Source organism: Hemiscyllium ocellatum, chromosome 20 (assembly GCF_020745735.1).
Source record: "Hemiscyllium ocellatum isolate sHemOce1 chromosome 20, sHemOce1.pat.X.cur, whole genome shotgun sequence".
In the NCBI taxonomy this organism is placed as follows: domain Eukaryota; kingdom Metazoa; phylum Chordata; class Chondrichthyes; order Orectolobiformes; family Hemiscylliidae; genus Hemiscyllium; species Hemiscyllium ocellatum.
In genome coordinates this window covers 4,318,023-4,331,897 of record NC_083420.1, presented here as the reverse complement: position 1 = coordinate 4,331,897, position 13,875 = coordinate 4,318,023, and the positions used below count along the sequence as shown (strand labels likewise).

The window sequence follows — 13,875 nt, the reverse complement described above, 5'->3', positions numbered from 1 at the left end:
GAGGCAGCATAAAGATTTGGGAATACTGGAGCATTCCGACTCACAGAACGGGATTCACCTTCAATAATTAGCTCAGTGGCCATGATGTGGAGGAGCCAGTGTTGGACTGGGGTGGACAAAGTTAGAAATGACACAACACCAGGTTATAGTCCAACAGGTTTGTTTGAGCACTGCTCCTACATCAGATGGTTGTGGAGAATAAAATCATAAGACACAGAATTTGTAGCAAAAGTTTACAGTGTGATGTAACTGAAGTGATATATTGAAAAAGACCTGGATTGTTAGTTTGGTTTATGTTCTTGATGATTGAATATCCTATCCATGATGGGACAGGGACAAGGAAATGACCCTGTGATCGGAAATGTTAACTTTGGTCACATTAGCTGTTTTTTACATATACCTAGATATTTGGAAAAGGGAACACACTCGAATTGAAACTAACAGCTGCCTTTTGGAGAAACAATTACCTGGAATATCTCAAAGCCGGCAATATCAAGAATTCCGAGGAACGTGGCACCTTGCCTCTTGGTCCTGTCCAGGGCTTTGTTGATACGAATGAGTAACCAACGAAACAGCCGTTCATACATGGCTTTGGCTAAAGCTTCAACAGCAAAGTCAGCCTGTGGCAGAAACATTCATGAGCATTTTAACCATGTGATGCTTCAGATGTAGAATTAAATAGACATTAACAACCACTTGGTCAGTCTCACAAAGTTTTTTTTATTCATTCCCAGTATAAGGGCATCACTGGCCAATCCAGCTCTCATTGCCCTGTTAGGGGTCAAACACATTGCTGTGGGTCTGGAGTCACACCTAGACCAGGGCAGGTAAGGATAGCCATTCCCTTCCCTAAAGGGCATTAGTGAATCAGATGGGTTTGTCCCGAATAATTGTTTCTTTATCATCATCAGGTTCTTACTTTCAGATTTTCTTTAAAAAATCAAATTTAGATTCCATCATTTGCCCCCATGGCAGGATTTGATTCATGGTCCCCAGGACATTACTTGAGTCTCTAGATTACTGCTCTAGCGATAACATTATTAGGCCATCACCCTCCCTTCAAGCATGTGTATCACTTACATCACCAAATAGCCACACAAATGTAAAAGCAGGGACCTGGCCTCTGCAGGGAAAAAGGATCAAGTCCATTGTGCAGTTTCAGGATTCAATAAAAGTGTGGAGGACAATTCCTCCCTGGTTCATTTTCCACAGCAGTGCCTTACCCAATCAGATTCAAGTTGCCAATCAATCTGCACCCTTTCCTTCTGCAATCTAAATTGTTGTTCCCTTTGAGAAAAGCTTTTCTTGCATCTGTACCGATGAGACTGAGATGAAAAGCATTTCTCCTTATTCAACCATTGTGAGTTCCCTTTCCGCTCAGGAATTGCTGTTTTGGGCAGATTTTTCTCTTGAATATTACCTTCAGCTTAATCTTTCTCCCATCAATTGTACACGACAGCATGATGGGACTTTATTCTTTTCATGTCTAGTTTGCTTCACTCATACTGTTTTCTTTGCACCATTACCGTCACTTGACTTACTAAAGTGGCATGGTGGCTCAGTAGTTGCCCTGGGTTCTATCCCAGCCATGGACGTTTTGCCCGCGTCTGTGTGGATTTCCTCTGGGTGCTCCAGTTTCCTCCCACAGTCCAAAGATGTGCAGGTTAAATAGATTGGTCGTGCTAAATTGCCCATAGTGTCCAGGGATGTACAGGCTAGATGGATTATCCATGGGAATGCAGGGGTAGGGGTGCTCTTCAGAGGGATGTAATGAACTCAATGGACTGAATGGCCTGCTTCCACACCGTAGGGATTCTCTGACTGACTTGTCCAAATTCGTGGGGTAACATCATGCTCTGCTGAGGGATCTTGGTTTTCTGTTGCACTATAAAACTGTTTCTTGGTACATAATCCAGGGCTGATCTTGACATCTAAAGGTCTGATTTTCCTGCTTGATTGAGGGCAAAGATTTAAATAGATCTGTGAGATACCAACTGCCCATTCCGGTGATTAACATTAACATATTTTGCGATTTTGATTTCTAGCTGTGGCCATATGCTGACCTTGCCTCTCCCAGAGCAGAGCTTCCTCCAGCATTAATGCTCTTCTCTGATTTATGCTTCTGTATTTCCTCTCTGATATCGTGAATTCTGTAGCAGCTGGAGAATTATTTCTCTGACCTCCGAACTTAATGACATAACATTTGATCTTAACCGTGTATTTGAACTTCCTTGTTGAAACTGTCACATTAATGTAAAAAAATGGACCATCAATTAAGTTTGGAGTTCAGAGAAATAATTCTCCAGCTGCTACAGAATTCAAGATATCAGAGAGGAAATATAGAAACATCAATCTTCAATTTCCATCATCTGATTTTAATACCTTGACACCTTCATGGATTAAATAGACTTTTTGAAAAGGTTGGAGTAAATAATTTGACCACAAACTGAAGCAAACTCAGGAAACCAATGTGGAATTAAAACAATTTTCTGAACAGAAATAATCATTTTGATATAAAAACATTGAAACTAGTCAACTAAGACAGGTGTCAAAAGCCTCACTTCTTTTGTTTTAATTTGCACGTTTATACAAAACTGCACATATTGGCAATTATTCAGCTTGGAAAGACAATGGAGCCAGACTCAGGAACACATAAATAGACCATCATTCTGTAGCTGCTTAGCAGAACAGCAGGCAGAGAAGAAGACAGGTAACAACAAGGACTGAAAATCTTTCTATGTCTCCCTGTTTCCCTTTCAGCCTCTTGGAGGCCAACACTAGTTATAAATCAAATCAGAGAACCACCCATTGGCTGGAAACTCAAAGATTCCATGAAGTTTGCTGATGTGAGGATACACAATTTCAACTAAACAGCTGTGGTCTCAGGTTAAACTGCAACAAATCAAAATCTTGAATAACTTTTTATATTGTCCACTCTTTTTCTTTCTATGGTACCAGAAACTCTTTCTTTTTAAAACTTTATACCCGTGTTTGTGTATGTACATTGGACATTGGAGTTAGTAGGTAATACAATTTCTCTTTCTCTCAGCCAATAAAACAGCAACTGATTTTTTAATTCTGATCTAGTGAATACTTTTAATCAAAGTGAAGTAAAGCTGTGTGCTAAAAGGTGTTTTAAAATATTTTGAGAGCCTGACTGGGGGAGTTAAAAAGAGAGGAGCAGACACACCCATCCTCACCTTATTGTAACAATATGATGCTGTTATGTTAACAGGTAGGATTGGCAGAACTAGAGAGACATTTGCATTATCAGGTAAATTGACACCTTCAATAGCCACCTGAATTCTGAGGGAGGGTCACTCAACCCAAAACATTAACTCTGATTTCTCTCCCTGGATGCTGTCAGACCTGGTGAGCTTTTCCAGCAATTTCTGTTTCTGCTTCTGATTTACAGCATCCACAGTTCTTCAGTGGTGCACTATTCTATTATTCTGTCAGATAGATTTACACTGGGGTACGTTTGACTTCAGTAGAAAGTTGCCAATGGTAATTTAGATATTTTTGGCTTAGAGTCAGGGTGGATCTATACAATGATCAGCCAGTACTAACTAGCTAACAGTAACCAGCATCACCAAATCAGCTTAGATGTAATCCAGAAAAGTTTCATCAATGTGATATCTTGACTTCAGCTACCTTACTGAAATGATAACAATTCTGAATGCTTGCAATCATAATTCATCGTGAAATCATAATTCATAGTGAAATTAAACTGACCTTGGTCTGTTAAGAGCAGAATTTATTATTTGGAAATCAGACAAGATAAAGAGTGCTTTGTCCTAGGCAGATTGATCTGCTGCAGGGAATAATCTTTCTAAAGAAACAACTCTCTAGCTCTGCAAGGACAGTGACAGAATTTGATAGTGAGTTTTATAACCTACTAGCCTGGGAAGCTGAATCTGTTGTGCTTTCAGAAGCAGAGAAAATGTAGGTCATTAGGCTCATAGACTAGAATCCCTATAGTGTGGAAACAGGCCATTCAGCCTGACAAGCCCATACCGAAGAGTAACCCACCCAGACCCATTCCCCTACTACTCTGCATTTACCCCTAACTAATACACATCCCTGAACACTACGGGCAATTTCCCATAGCCAATTCACTTAACCTGCACATCTTTGGACTGTGGGAGGAAATCTACATAGACACAAGGAGAATGTGCAAACTCCACACAGACAGTTGCCTGAGGCTGGAATCGAACCCAGGTCCCTGACGCTGTGAGGCAGCAGCGCTAACCACTGAGACACCATGCCACCCACATCAAGCCTGCTGTGCCATTCAACTTGACCCTAGTTGATCCTGTGTCTCAATACTGTACTCCCGCTGTCTCTCCCTACTCCTTGGCAACATTTGCTTCTGAAAATCTATCTATCTCTTTCTTAAATATATTCAATGGCTACTTGTCCACAGCCTTCCATTGTAGAGAACTTGAAAGTGAAGAAAGTGAAGAAATTTCTCCTCTTCATAGTCAAAATGGCCTACCCTGTTCCCTGAGACCGTGACTGCTCATTATCTCAACCTCCTCCCCTCCCCCAACCCCAAGCCAGAAGGAGCATTCTCACCCCCATTGTAGTGTCTCCTGCCCTGGTAGAACTTTGTACATTTTAATGGGATTCTGTCTCATTCTTTTAAACTCCAATGTACATCGACACAATCGCTCCGAATATGTCAGTCCCGCTATCCCAGGAATCAATCTGGTGAACCTTCAGCATGCTCCCTCAATGACAAGTTTATCTTTTCTGAGGCAAGGAGGCCAAACCTGCACATAATACTCCAGGTGTGCTCCCCCAGATGCATGCACGCTTTAGTCCTGTCCTTATTAACATGTTCAGAAGCTTGGTCGGTATGGACGAGTTGGACTGAAGGATCTGTTTCCGTGCTGTACATCTCTATGACTCTATGACTGTATGACATGTTCAGAAGCCTGGTCAGTTTGGATGAGTTGGGCCAAAGGGTCTGTTTCCTTGTGGTATGACTTGATGATGTTTCCAGCACAGAACGAGGGCCAGTCAACAATTTAGACAAGTTCAGGAGGAGGGACAGAATGGCATGGTATGACCCAAATTGGAGCTAGATTGGGAAAGGTTGGTATACTAAAGGGTTTGGAGGTCCCTGTACATCTGCAAATGCCTTTCATAGACTTGAATCGAAATGGTCTGTGGGGAGTTTAGCAAGGTTTGTGATGAAGTCTGTCATGACCATAGAAAGGATGTTGTTGGACTTGAGGGAGTTCTGAAAGGAATTGCAGGGATGTCACTGGGTTTGGAAGGTTTGGGCTATGGGGTGAGGCTGGGTAGGCTGGGGCTTTTCCCCAAGAGTGTCAGAGGCTGAAGGCGAACGAGATTTGTAGAACATGGGGGGCATGAACAGGGTGAACAGCCCAGGATCTTTCTCCTGGGAGGGGGGAGTCCAAAACTAGAGGGCATTGGAAAGGGGAGGGATTTGGAAGGGACCTGAGGGGCAGCAATTTGACATAGAGGGTGGGCTGCCAGAGGAAGTGATGGGGGTGGGTACAATGACGAGATTTAAAAGGCATCTGGATGGGTATAAGCATGGGTAGGGTTTGGAGAGATACGGGCCACAAGCTGGCAAATGGGACCAGATCAGTTTCAGATATCAGGTCGGTGTTCATGAGTTGGGCCAAAGGGTCTCTGTATGACTCTGCGACAGACTGGGTGACCACCTGCAGTGGTCATGGGAGAAAGTGAGGACTGCAGATGCTGGAGATCAGAGTCGGGAGTGTGGTGCTGGAAAAGCACAGCAGGTCAGGCAGCATCTGAGGAGCAGGAGAGTTGACATTTTAGGCACAATCCCTTCATTAGGAATTCCTGCCTGAAATGTTGATTCTCCTGTTCCTCGGATGCTGCCTGACCTGCTGTGCTTTTCCAGCACTACACTCTCGACCTGGATGGTCATACTGAGCTGTGCAGTTGGATGGCAGTCAGGTACAGGCCACAGCGCTGATCCAACCTGTGGCATTCCAAGGAAGAGTAAAGATCAGGAATGGTTTGGGAATTCTTTTTACCTGCTCCTTGGTCTGGGCCTTCTGCACGTAGTCACGCCCAACTTTGATGCGAGGACTCAGGATGGCTCTGGTGAAATCAGTCACGTTCATACCCAGCAGGTGACACACTTTCTGTGCAACTTGATGAAGGAAACACATCAGGTTAGGAGCATGGCCATCCCAGGCTGAGCATCACAAGTCCCCAGAGAGTGTGGCAAGACATACCTGTGTTGTCCGGCATCGAAGCCTGGTCAGTGTTTCGCTCCTTTTTGAAGCAAATATTACCCAGCTGCAGCACAGATGAAACGATCTTCAATATCGCTGGAAATATCAGAAAGAGTTACCGATCAGCACCAGCAGAATTTTGTCAGGCTGCCTTATAAATTACCCATTTACTTTCCATCGCTTGGTTTTCAAATGTGATTCTTTCCAAATGGGGCTTTGGTTGTGCTCAACAGTGAGCGATCACACAACAGCACGACTCTTATTTAAACAAATTTATGGAGCAGTGCCTGTTCGACAACCTTGTAAAATAAGGCAAGGAATGCATAGGATTCCGTCAATGTGAATCTGACTAAAAAAGGCATTGTCTTCGCTTCCAATTCTCACAAAATAATCATCAAGAAGAAAAATATACAATGACTGGGAAAGATGGTGATAGGTGGAGTTTTGTTTTGTACTGTCTCAGAAACAAACACCTCCACAAAAAAATAACATCCTTCCTTTGAGAAGTACCAAGTACTGATAGAGAATGTGATCTAAATAAATTCCTCAGTCCTTTATTTTACTTTAAAGTGCTTTTTATATTGACTGATATTTGCCTTATTACAGATTGATATATGTTGGTTTGATGAATCTGATTGATATATTACTGCATGGGAATGTTATCTGATTATCAACGTCATGAAAGGCAGTTAGAACATCAGAATCAGGAGCAGGAGGAGGCCATTCAGCCCCTCCGGCTTGCTCAGCTGTTTAATACCATAATGGTTGATCTCTTTTCGGCCTCTATTCCACCTTCCTGTCCACCCTCGATAACCTTTCAACCCAATACTCATTAAAACTCTGTCCATTTCCTCTTTACTCAATGTCCCAGTATCCACCGTACTCTGGGGTGGTGAATTCCACAGATTGAGGATCCTTTGAGAGAAGTAGTTCCTCCCCATCTCTGTTTTAACTCTGCTACCCCTTAATCTGAAACTGTGACCTCTCATTCCACATGAGGAACAATCCTCTTCATGTCTACTTTGTCAATCCCCTTTAGCATCTTATAGACCTCAATTAGATGCCCCCTCATTCTTCTGAACTTCAAAGAGTATAGGCCAAGACTACTCAATCTAAAGTACCAATAAACCTAACACCTGTGGTTGGTAAGTTACTTAAGAAGATTCTGAGGGATAAGATATACATGCTTTTGGAAATACAGGGTTTAATTAGGAATAATTAGCATGGTTTTGTGTGTGGGAGATCAGGCCTCACAGATTTGTTAGAGTTCTTCGATGAAGTGATGAGGGCAGGGTGGTAGATGTACTCAATATGGATTTCAGTAAGGCCTTTGATAAGGTTCCACATGGTAGGCTGCTCTGGAAGGTTAGATCGCATGGAATCCAGGGGGAGCTGGCAAATTGGAATCGCAGTTGACTTGAATGTCAGAAGCAGAGGGTAATAGTGGTGGGATGAGTGTCAGACTGGAGGCCTGTGACTAGTGGAGTGTCTCAGGGGTCAGTGGTAGGTCTATTGCTGTTCGTTATCTACATCAATGATTTGGATGAGAATGTACAAGACATGATTAGTAAGTTTGCAGATGACACTAAAATAGGTGGTATTGTGGGCAGTGAGGAAGGTTATCAGAAATTGCAGCAGGACCTTGATCAGCTGGGGAAGTGGGCTGGGAAATGGCAAATGGTGTTTAACATAGATAGGTGTGAGGTCTTGCGTTTTGGAAAGTCAAGTCAAGGTAGGGGTTTCATGGTAAATAGTAGGGCCTTAAGTGGTGTGGTGGAACAGAGGGACCTTGGAGTTCAGATGCACGGTTCACTGAAAGTGGAGTCCCAGGTAGACGGGGCAGTGAAGAAGGCTTTTAGCACACTGCCCTTCATCAGTCAGGGCACTGAGTATAGAAGTTGGGAAGTTATGTTGCAGTTGTACAGGACGTCGGTCAGGCTGCAGTTGGAGTATTGTGTTCAGTTTTGGTCACCTTGCTACAGGAAGGGCGTTATTAAACTGGAAAGAGTGCAGAGGAAATTTACAAGGATGTTGCCAGGACTCAACGGTCTGAGTTATAGGGAGGGGCTGGATAAGCTAGAACTGTTTTCTTTGGAGTGTAGGAGATTGGGGGAGGGGGGGAGGGCAGTGGATCGTGCAGAAGTGTATAAGATCATGAGAGGCATGGATAGGGTGAATGCACTCAGTCTTTTTCTCAGGTTTGGGGAATCGAGGACTGGAGGGCATCAATTTAAGGTTAGAGGGGAAAGAATAAAAGGGAGCCTGAGGGTCAACTTTTTTTACACAGAAGATGGTACGCATATGGAATGAGCTGCCAGTGAAACGGTTGAAACATTAACAATATTAAAAAGACCTTTGGACACATACATGGACAGGAAATGATTTGGAGATGCTGGTATTGGATTGGGATGTACAAAGTTAAAAACCACACAACACCAGGTTATAATCCAACAGGTTTATTTGGAAGCACTAGCTTTCGGAGCGCTGCTCCTTCATCAGGTGGTTGTGGAGTCTAAGATTGTAAGCCACAGAATTTATAGCAAATTCTGTGTCTTACCCGGAATAAGGGGATTTGTTTTATGAGGAAAGGTTGGACAGACTGGTCTGGTTTCCCCTGGTGTTTAGAGAGCGAGAGGTGACCTGATTGAAGTGTATCAGATCCTCAATGGCTCAGACAAGGTGGGCGTGGGAAGAATACTTCCTGTTGTGTCCGGAACTAGAGGGAAGTATTTTAAAATGAGGGGTTGCCTTTTGAAAGACAGAGATGAAGGGAATTATTTTCTCTCAGAAGTCTGTCTGACTTTGGAACTCTCTGCCTCTGGAGGTGAGATCATTGAATCATTTTAGGATGAGGATGGATAGATTTTTGTTAGCCAGGGAAGTGAGAGCTAACGGCAGGAAATAGGAATGCAGAATTAGAAACACAAACAGATCACCTGTGATTATACTGAATGGGAGAGCAGGCTTGAAGGGCAGAGTGGCGTATCCAGCCCCTAGTTTGTACGTTTGCATGTTCCAGCGCTGTGGCTGTAAATGTGAGATTTAAACCAACTGCAAGCCCAACCCCAATCAGCTCAATGGGGGAACGATTAACATCATATTGTTTACTCTATTAATGCCTTTCAGCTTGCAGCATTTACACGGTCATTGGTTCAACCTTCAAGTGATTTAAATGGAGATTGTAACCATCTGATGCTTGCTCACTGCCATCTGTTGGCAGATGAATAGAAATGAAAATGTGTTGCTGGTTAAAGCACAGCAGGTCAGGCAGCATCCAAGGAACAGGAAATTCGACGTTTCGGGCCAGAGCCCTTCATCAGGATGAATTCACCATTAGATGAATTGAAATGTCAAACACATGGATTCTGTGTAAGTATTGCATCTGGATGTAACTTATTGCCCAACGTATATGAAATGTGTGTGTAATGCGTGTGAAACGTGTGTGAACTGGTGTGTAATTTATTGCAGAAGAAGAGCCTTCACCAAAAAGTTACTTTTGACTTTTGTCCCTTTAGGTTTCCCTCTGTGGGCTGCAGCGGGTGACAGTTTGTATGTTTGTATGTTTGTATGTTCATTTTCAATCTGACATTCTCTCCATTCCCTGCGCCAAAATGACAAAGACATTATTTCCCAAATTATAAATCGATGCACTTTGGTTGTTGTTGGCTGTGTAACATTATTCTCTCGATCAAACACCATTTATGGAGACTCAGCCTCAGAACAGTCATCTCATTCCTCGACACTTTTGTTCCTTTGAGGAGAATCCAACAGCCCATTTTTAGTGAGGCCTCAGAGTCTTCAAACCCAAGTCTCACTGATCTGTGCAGTGCCAAGATAATTTAACACAAGATAAACAATCCCGCAGAAAACGTATTGCTCTGTGAGAAGTGGTGGATACAAACCTATAATTCACTGCGGCAATTGTCAGTTTATCATAATTGCAATTTGACACGGTGCCAAAATGTAAAGGAAAAGGAATGGGAGACAACTCTTGTTCAAGTGGTTTACAACAGCTGCAACAGTGTTAGGGAGAGGGATAGGGTTAGGGACAGGGCTAGGGTTAGGGACAGGGATTGGGTTAGGGACAGGAATTGGGTTAGGGAAAGGGCTAGGGTTAGGGAGAGGGCTAGGGTTAGGGACAGGGATAGGGACAGGGACAGGGATAGGGACAGGGACAGGGATAGGGTTAGGGACAGGAATTGGGTTAGGCACAGGGATTGGGTTAGGGAAAGGGCTAGGGTTAGGGAAAGGGCTAGGGTTAGGGACAGGGATTGGGTTAGGGACAGGGATAGGGGTAGGGACAGGGATAGGGGTAGGGACAGGGATAGGGACAGGGATAGGGACAGGGATAGGGTTAGAGACAGGGCTGGGGTTAGAGACAGGGCTGGGGTTAGAGACAGGGCTAGGGTTAGAGACAGGGCTAGGGTTAGAGACAGGGATAGGGTTAGCGACAGGGCTAGGGTGAGGGACAGGGATAGGGATAGGGTTAGGCACAGGGCTAATGTTAGGGACAGGGATAGGGTTAGGGACAGGGATAGGGATAGGGTTAGGCACTGGGCTATGGTTAGGGTCAGGAATAGGGTTTGGACAGGGATAGGGTTAGGGACAGAGCTATGGTTAGGATCAGGAATAGGGTTTGGACAGGGATAGGGTTAGGGACAGGGATAGGTTTAGGGATAGGGATTGGGTTAGGGACAAGGATAGGGTTAGTGATAGGGATAGGGTTAGGGACAGTGATATGGTTAGCAACAGGGATAGGGTTAGGAATAGGGATAGGGATAGGGTTAGGGACAGGGATAGGGATAGGGTTAGGGACAGGGATAGGGTTAGTGATAGGGATAGGGTTAGGGACAGGGCTAGAGTTAGGGACAGGGATAGTGTCAGGGACAGGGATAGTGTCAGGGACAGGGATAGAGTTAGGGACAGGGATAGAGTTAGGGACACCGATAGAGTTAGGGACACCGATAGAGTTAGGGACAGAGATAGTTTTAGGGACAGGGATAGAGTTAGGGACAGGGATAGAGTTAGGGACAGAGTTAGGGTCAGGGATAGGGTTAGTGTTTAGGGTTAGGGTTATGGTTAAGGTTTGGGTTCGAGTTAGGGTTAGGGTTAATGTCTGACTTGGTAATTGTGTAATTGTGGTGATCTATGGTAGGTGATCTGATGAGAATCGAAAGTTCAGAGAAGGAGACAGTCACCCTTGTTCAGAAAGACAGAGATGTTACAAATTGTGACTAAACTCACTCATCTCCTGATTATACACAAACACAGTACTTTGCATGCAGCAAGTTGTGCAATAAACATCTCACAATCCACTACAATATTTTTAATCCAGAAGTCTTTGATTTGCATTCCAGAAAGAGACCATTTTTCACTTGTAAGGCTGGTCAGGTGGATATTTCAACATAGTGTCCACCACAAGTGAAACATCACTGAACGCTGGAGAACACTGACTCTCCACGATCTGTAACAGGCAGGCACTAGGACCCAGCTTGATGTTCACAATTCCCAGGCCGAGAGATCAACATTTTTACTGAAACCTTCAAACCTTACACAGCCTGAGATCCTGAAACTTTCCTCACTGCTCTGGGTCTTACTCATTCACATTTAGTTCCCAGGCCCACACCTCAATCTCTTTCCTGAATATACCCAGTGACCTGGCCTCCACAGCCAGAGTCCCACAGGGAACTGACCACCCTCTCACCCACGTAGCCCCTTGTTCAGTCCTCCAATCTTCTTCTGCCCTCTAACCTTTGCAGGAAGCTCTGTTCCACCAGGATTGCCTTCTCGTGTACCACACCCTCCCTTTGCCTGGTGATTGCCGGCTCTACTACCTGCCAACTTGGGCTCCACATTTTGGAATTTCCCCCCTTAAATCTTACCATTTCCCTCTCCAGGGCGGCACTGCGGTGAGCACTGCTGCCTCACAGCATCAGGGACCCAGGTTCGATTCCAGCCTCGGGTGACTGTCTGTGTGGAGTTTGCGCACTCTCCCAGTGTCTGCGTGGGTTTCCTCCGGGTGCTCCAGTTTCCTCCCACAGTCCAAAGATGTGCAAGTCAGGTGGATTGGCCATTCTAAATTGCCCATAGTGTTCAGGGATATGTAGGTTAGATGCATTAGTCAGAGGTAAATGTAGGATAATAGGGTAGGGGTATGGGTCTGGGTGGGTTACTCTTCGGACAGTTGGTGTGGACTCGTTGGGCCGAAGGGCCTGTTTCCACACTGTAGGGATTTTATGATTCTATGACGATGCTCCCTAAAGGCCAGTTCTTGCGTCAAATGCCAGTCACTTTTCCTCATCCTTTGGCTTGGCATCTGTTTCTTTCCTGTGGGCGCACATTTGGAGCCCTCAACAAATGGAAGTTAACTTTGACACTAGGCTAATTGAGTCCTGGGTAACCCATACAGAAGCTCGTTCCTTCCTTGGCTTATTGTCCTCCTGATACATCACCCTGAGCTCATTTCTTGCCAGTTTTTAATCAGCGTTGATTGTTAATCACACTACAGCCAGCGGCGCTAACCAGTGTCGCAGAGAGGATAACAACCCCTTTACCTTTTCGAACTAGGCCTCTCCCCCATCTGCCCTCCTAATCCCCCTTCTGCCTCTGTCAAAAATATAAATCGGGACCTCATTTCCAACAGCCTTCAGTCCTGAAGAAGAGTCACTGGACTCAAAAGCACTAACTTCGTTTTCTCTCTCCACCCAGGTAGTGCCAGACCTACTGAGCTTCTCCAGCCCTTGCTGTGTTTGTTTCTCACAGAGACGCTATCTAAATCATAATAATTCAGGATTAAGAGCACAGTAGAAACTGAGAAACATCCATCAACCTGTACAGGAAATGGGTGAGAGGAAATTAAATATTAAGAGCTTGAAATTCTACACAGATTCTGGAATCTTCTGTGCCAACGTGTGTGAGGCTGGTAGGAGGGAGGTTAGATAGACCACGTTTCGATAAGAAATCCAAATTTCTATAAGAAATCCTTAGAATTCCTCATTGTTTCAAGTTTAATGAACATATTTGAAATCCCTCAGGTCAGAGAAGATAAAAGCGAGATGGTTCTTACAGGTTTGTTCATCGATTGAAAATCCCATGATGCTCATGGCCTCTGATGTTTCCTCAAACATGTCCTTGTCATCCTGGCCTGGAATAGGGACGTGGCCATTGGATAAAAACCGGTAACTGCTGAACGGTTCCAGCAAGAGATCCTCTGAAAATCACAACAAAGAGAGTGAGTCAGCCATTCCTGCTCTTTGGAGATCAGAGAGAGTGAGATAGAGAGACAGAGAGAGTCAGAGAGGTAGAGAGAGAGAGAGAGAGAGAGAGACAGAGAGAGTCAGAGAGGTAGAGAGAGAGAGAGAGAGAGAGAGACAAAGAGAGACAGAGAAATAGAGAGACAGAGATAGAGAGAGAGAGAGAGAGAGACAAAGAGAGACAGAGAGATAGAGAAAGAGAGAGAGACAGAGAGAGTTGGGGGCGGCTGTGGGGGGGTGGTCTGAAGAGAGAGAGAGAGACAGACAGACAGACAGAGAGAGTTGGGGGTGGCTGTGGGGGGGTGGTCTGAAGAGAGAGAGAGAGACAGACAGACAGACAGAGAGAGTTGGGGGTGGCTGTGTGGGGGGGGAGGGGG

The 13,875-nt window shown here is 44.6% G+C and overlaps 1 protein-coding gene across 3 annotated transcripts in view; it reads right to left on the bottom strand.

The window, feature by feature from the left end:
- LOC132825314 (myosin-11-like) overlaps positions 1-13,875 on the bottom strand; it is a 189,621-nt gene that overhangs the window by 61,226 nt on the left and 114,520 nt on the right. For all 3 annotated transcript variants that reach the window (XM_060840427.1, XM_060840428.1, XM_060840426.1), the window contains exons 9-12: positions 13,312-13,455; positions 6,246-6,341; positions 6,042-6,160; positions 468-620 (exon numbers count right to left, since the gene is read on the bottom strand). In XM_060840427.1, the coding sequence (XP_060696410.1) occupies positions 468-620; positions 6,042-6,160; positions 6,246-6,341; positions 13,312-13,455 (512 nt within the window). The remainder of the gene's footprint in view (positions 1-467; positions 621-6,041; positions 6,161-6,245; positions 6,342-13,311; positions 13,456-13,875) is intronic.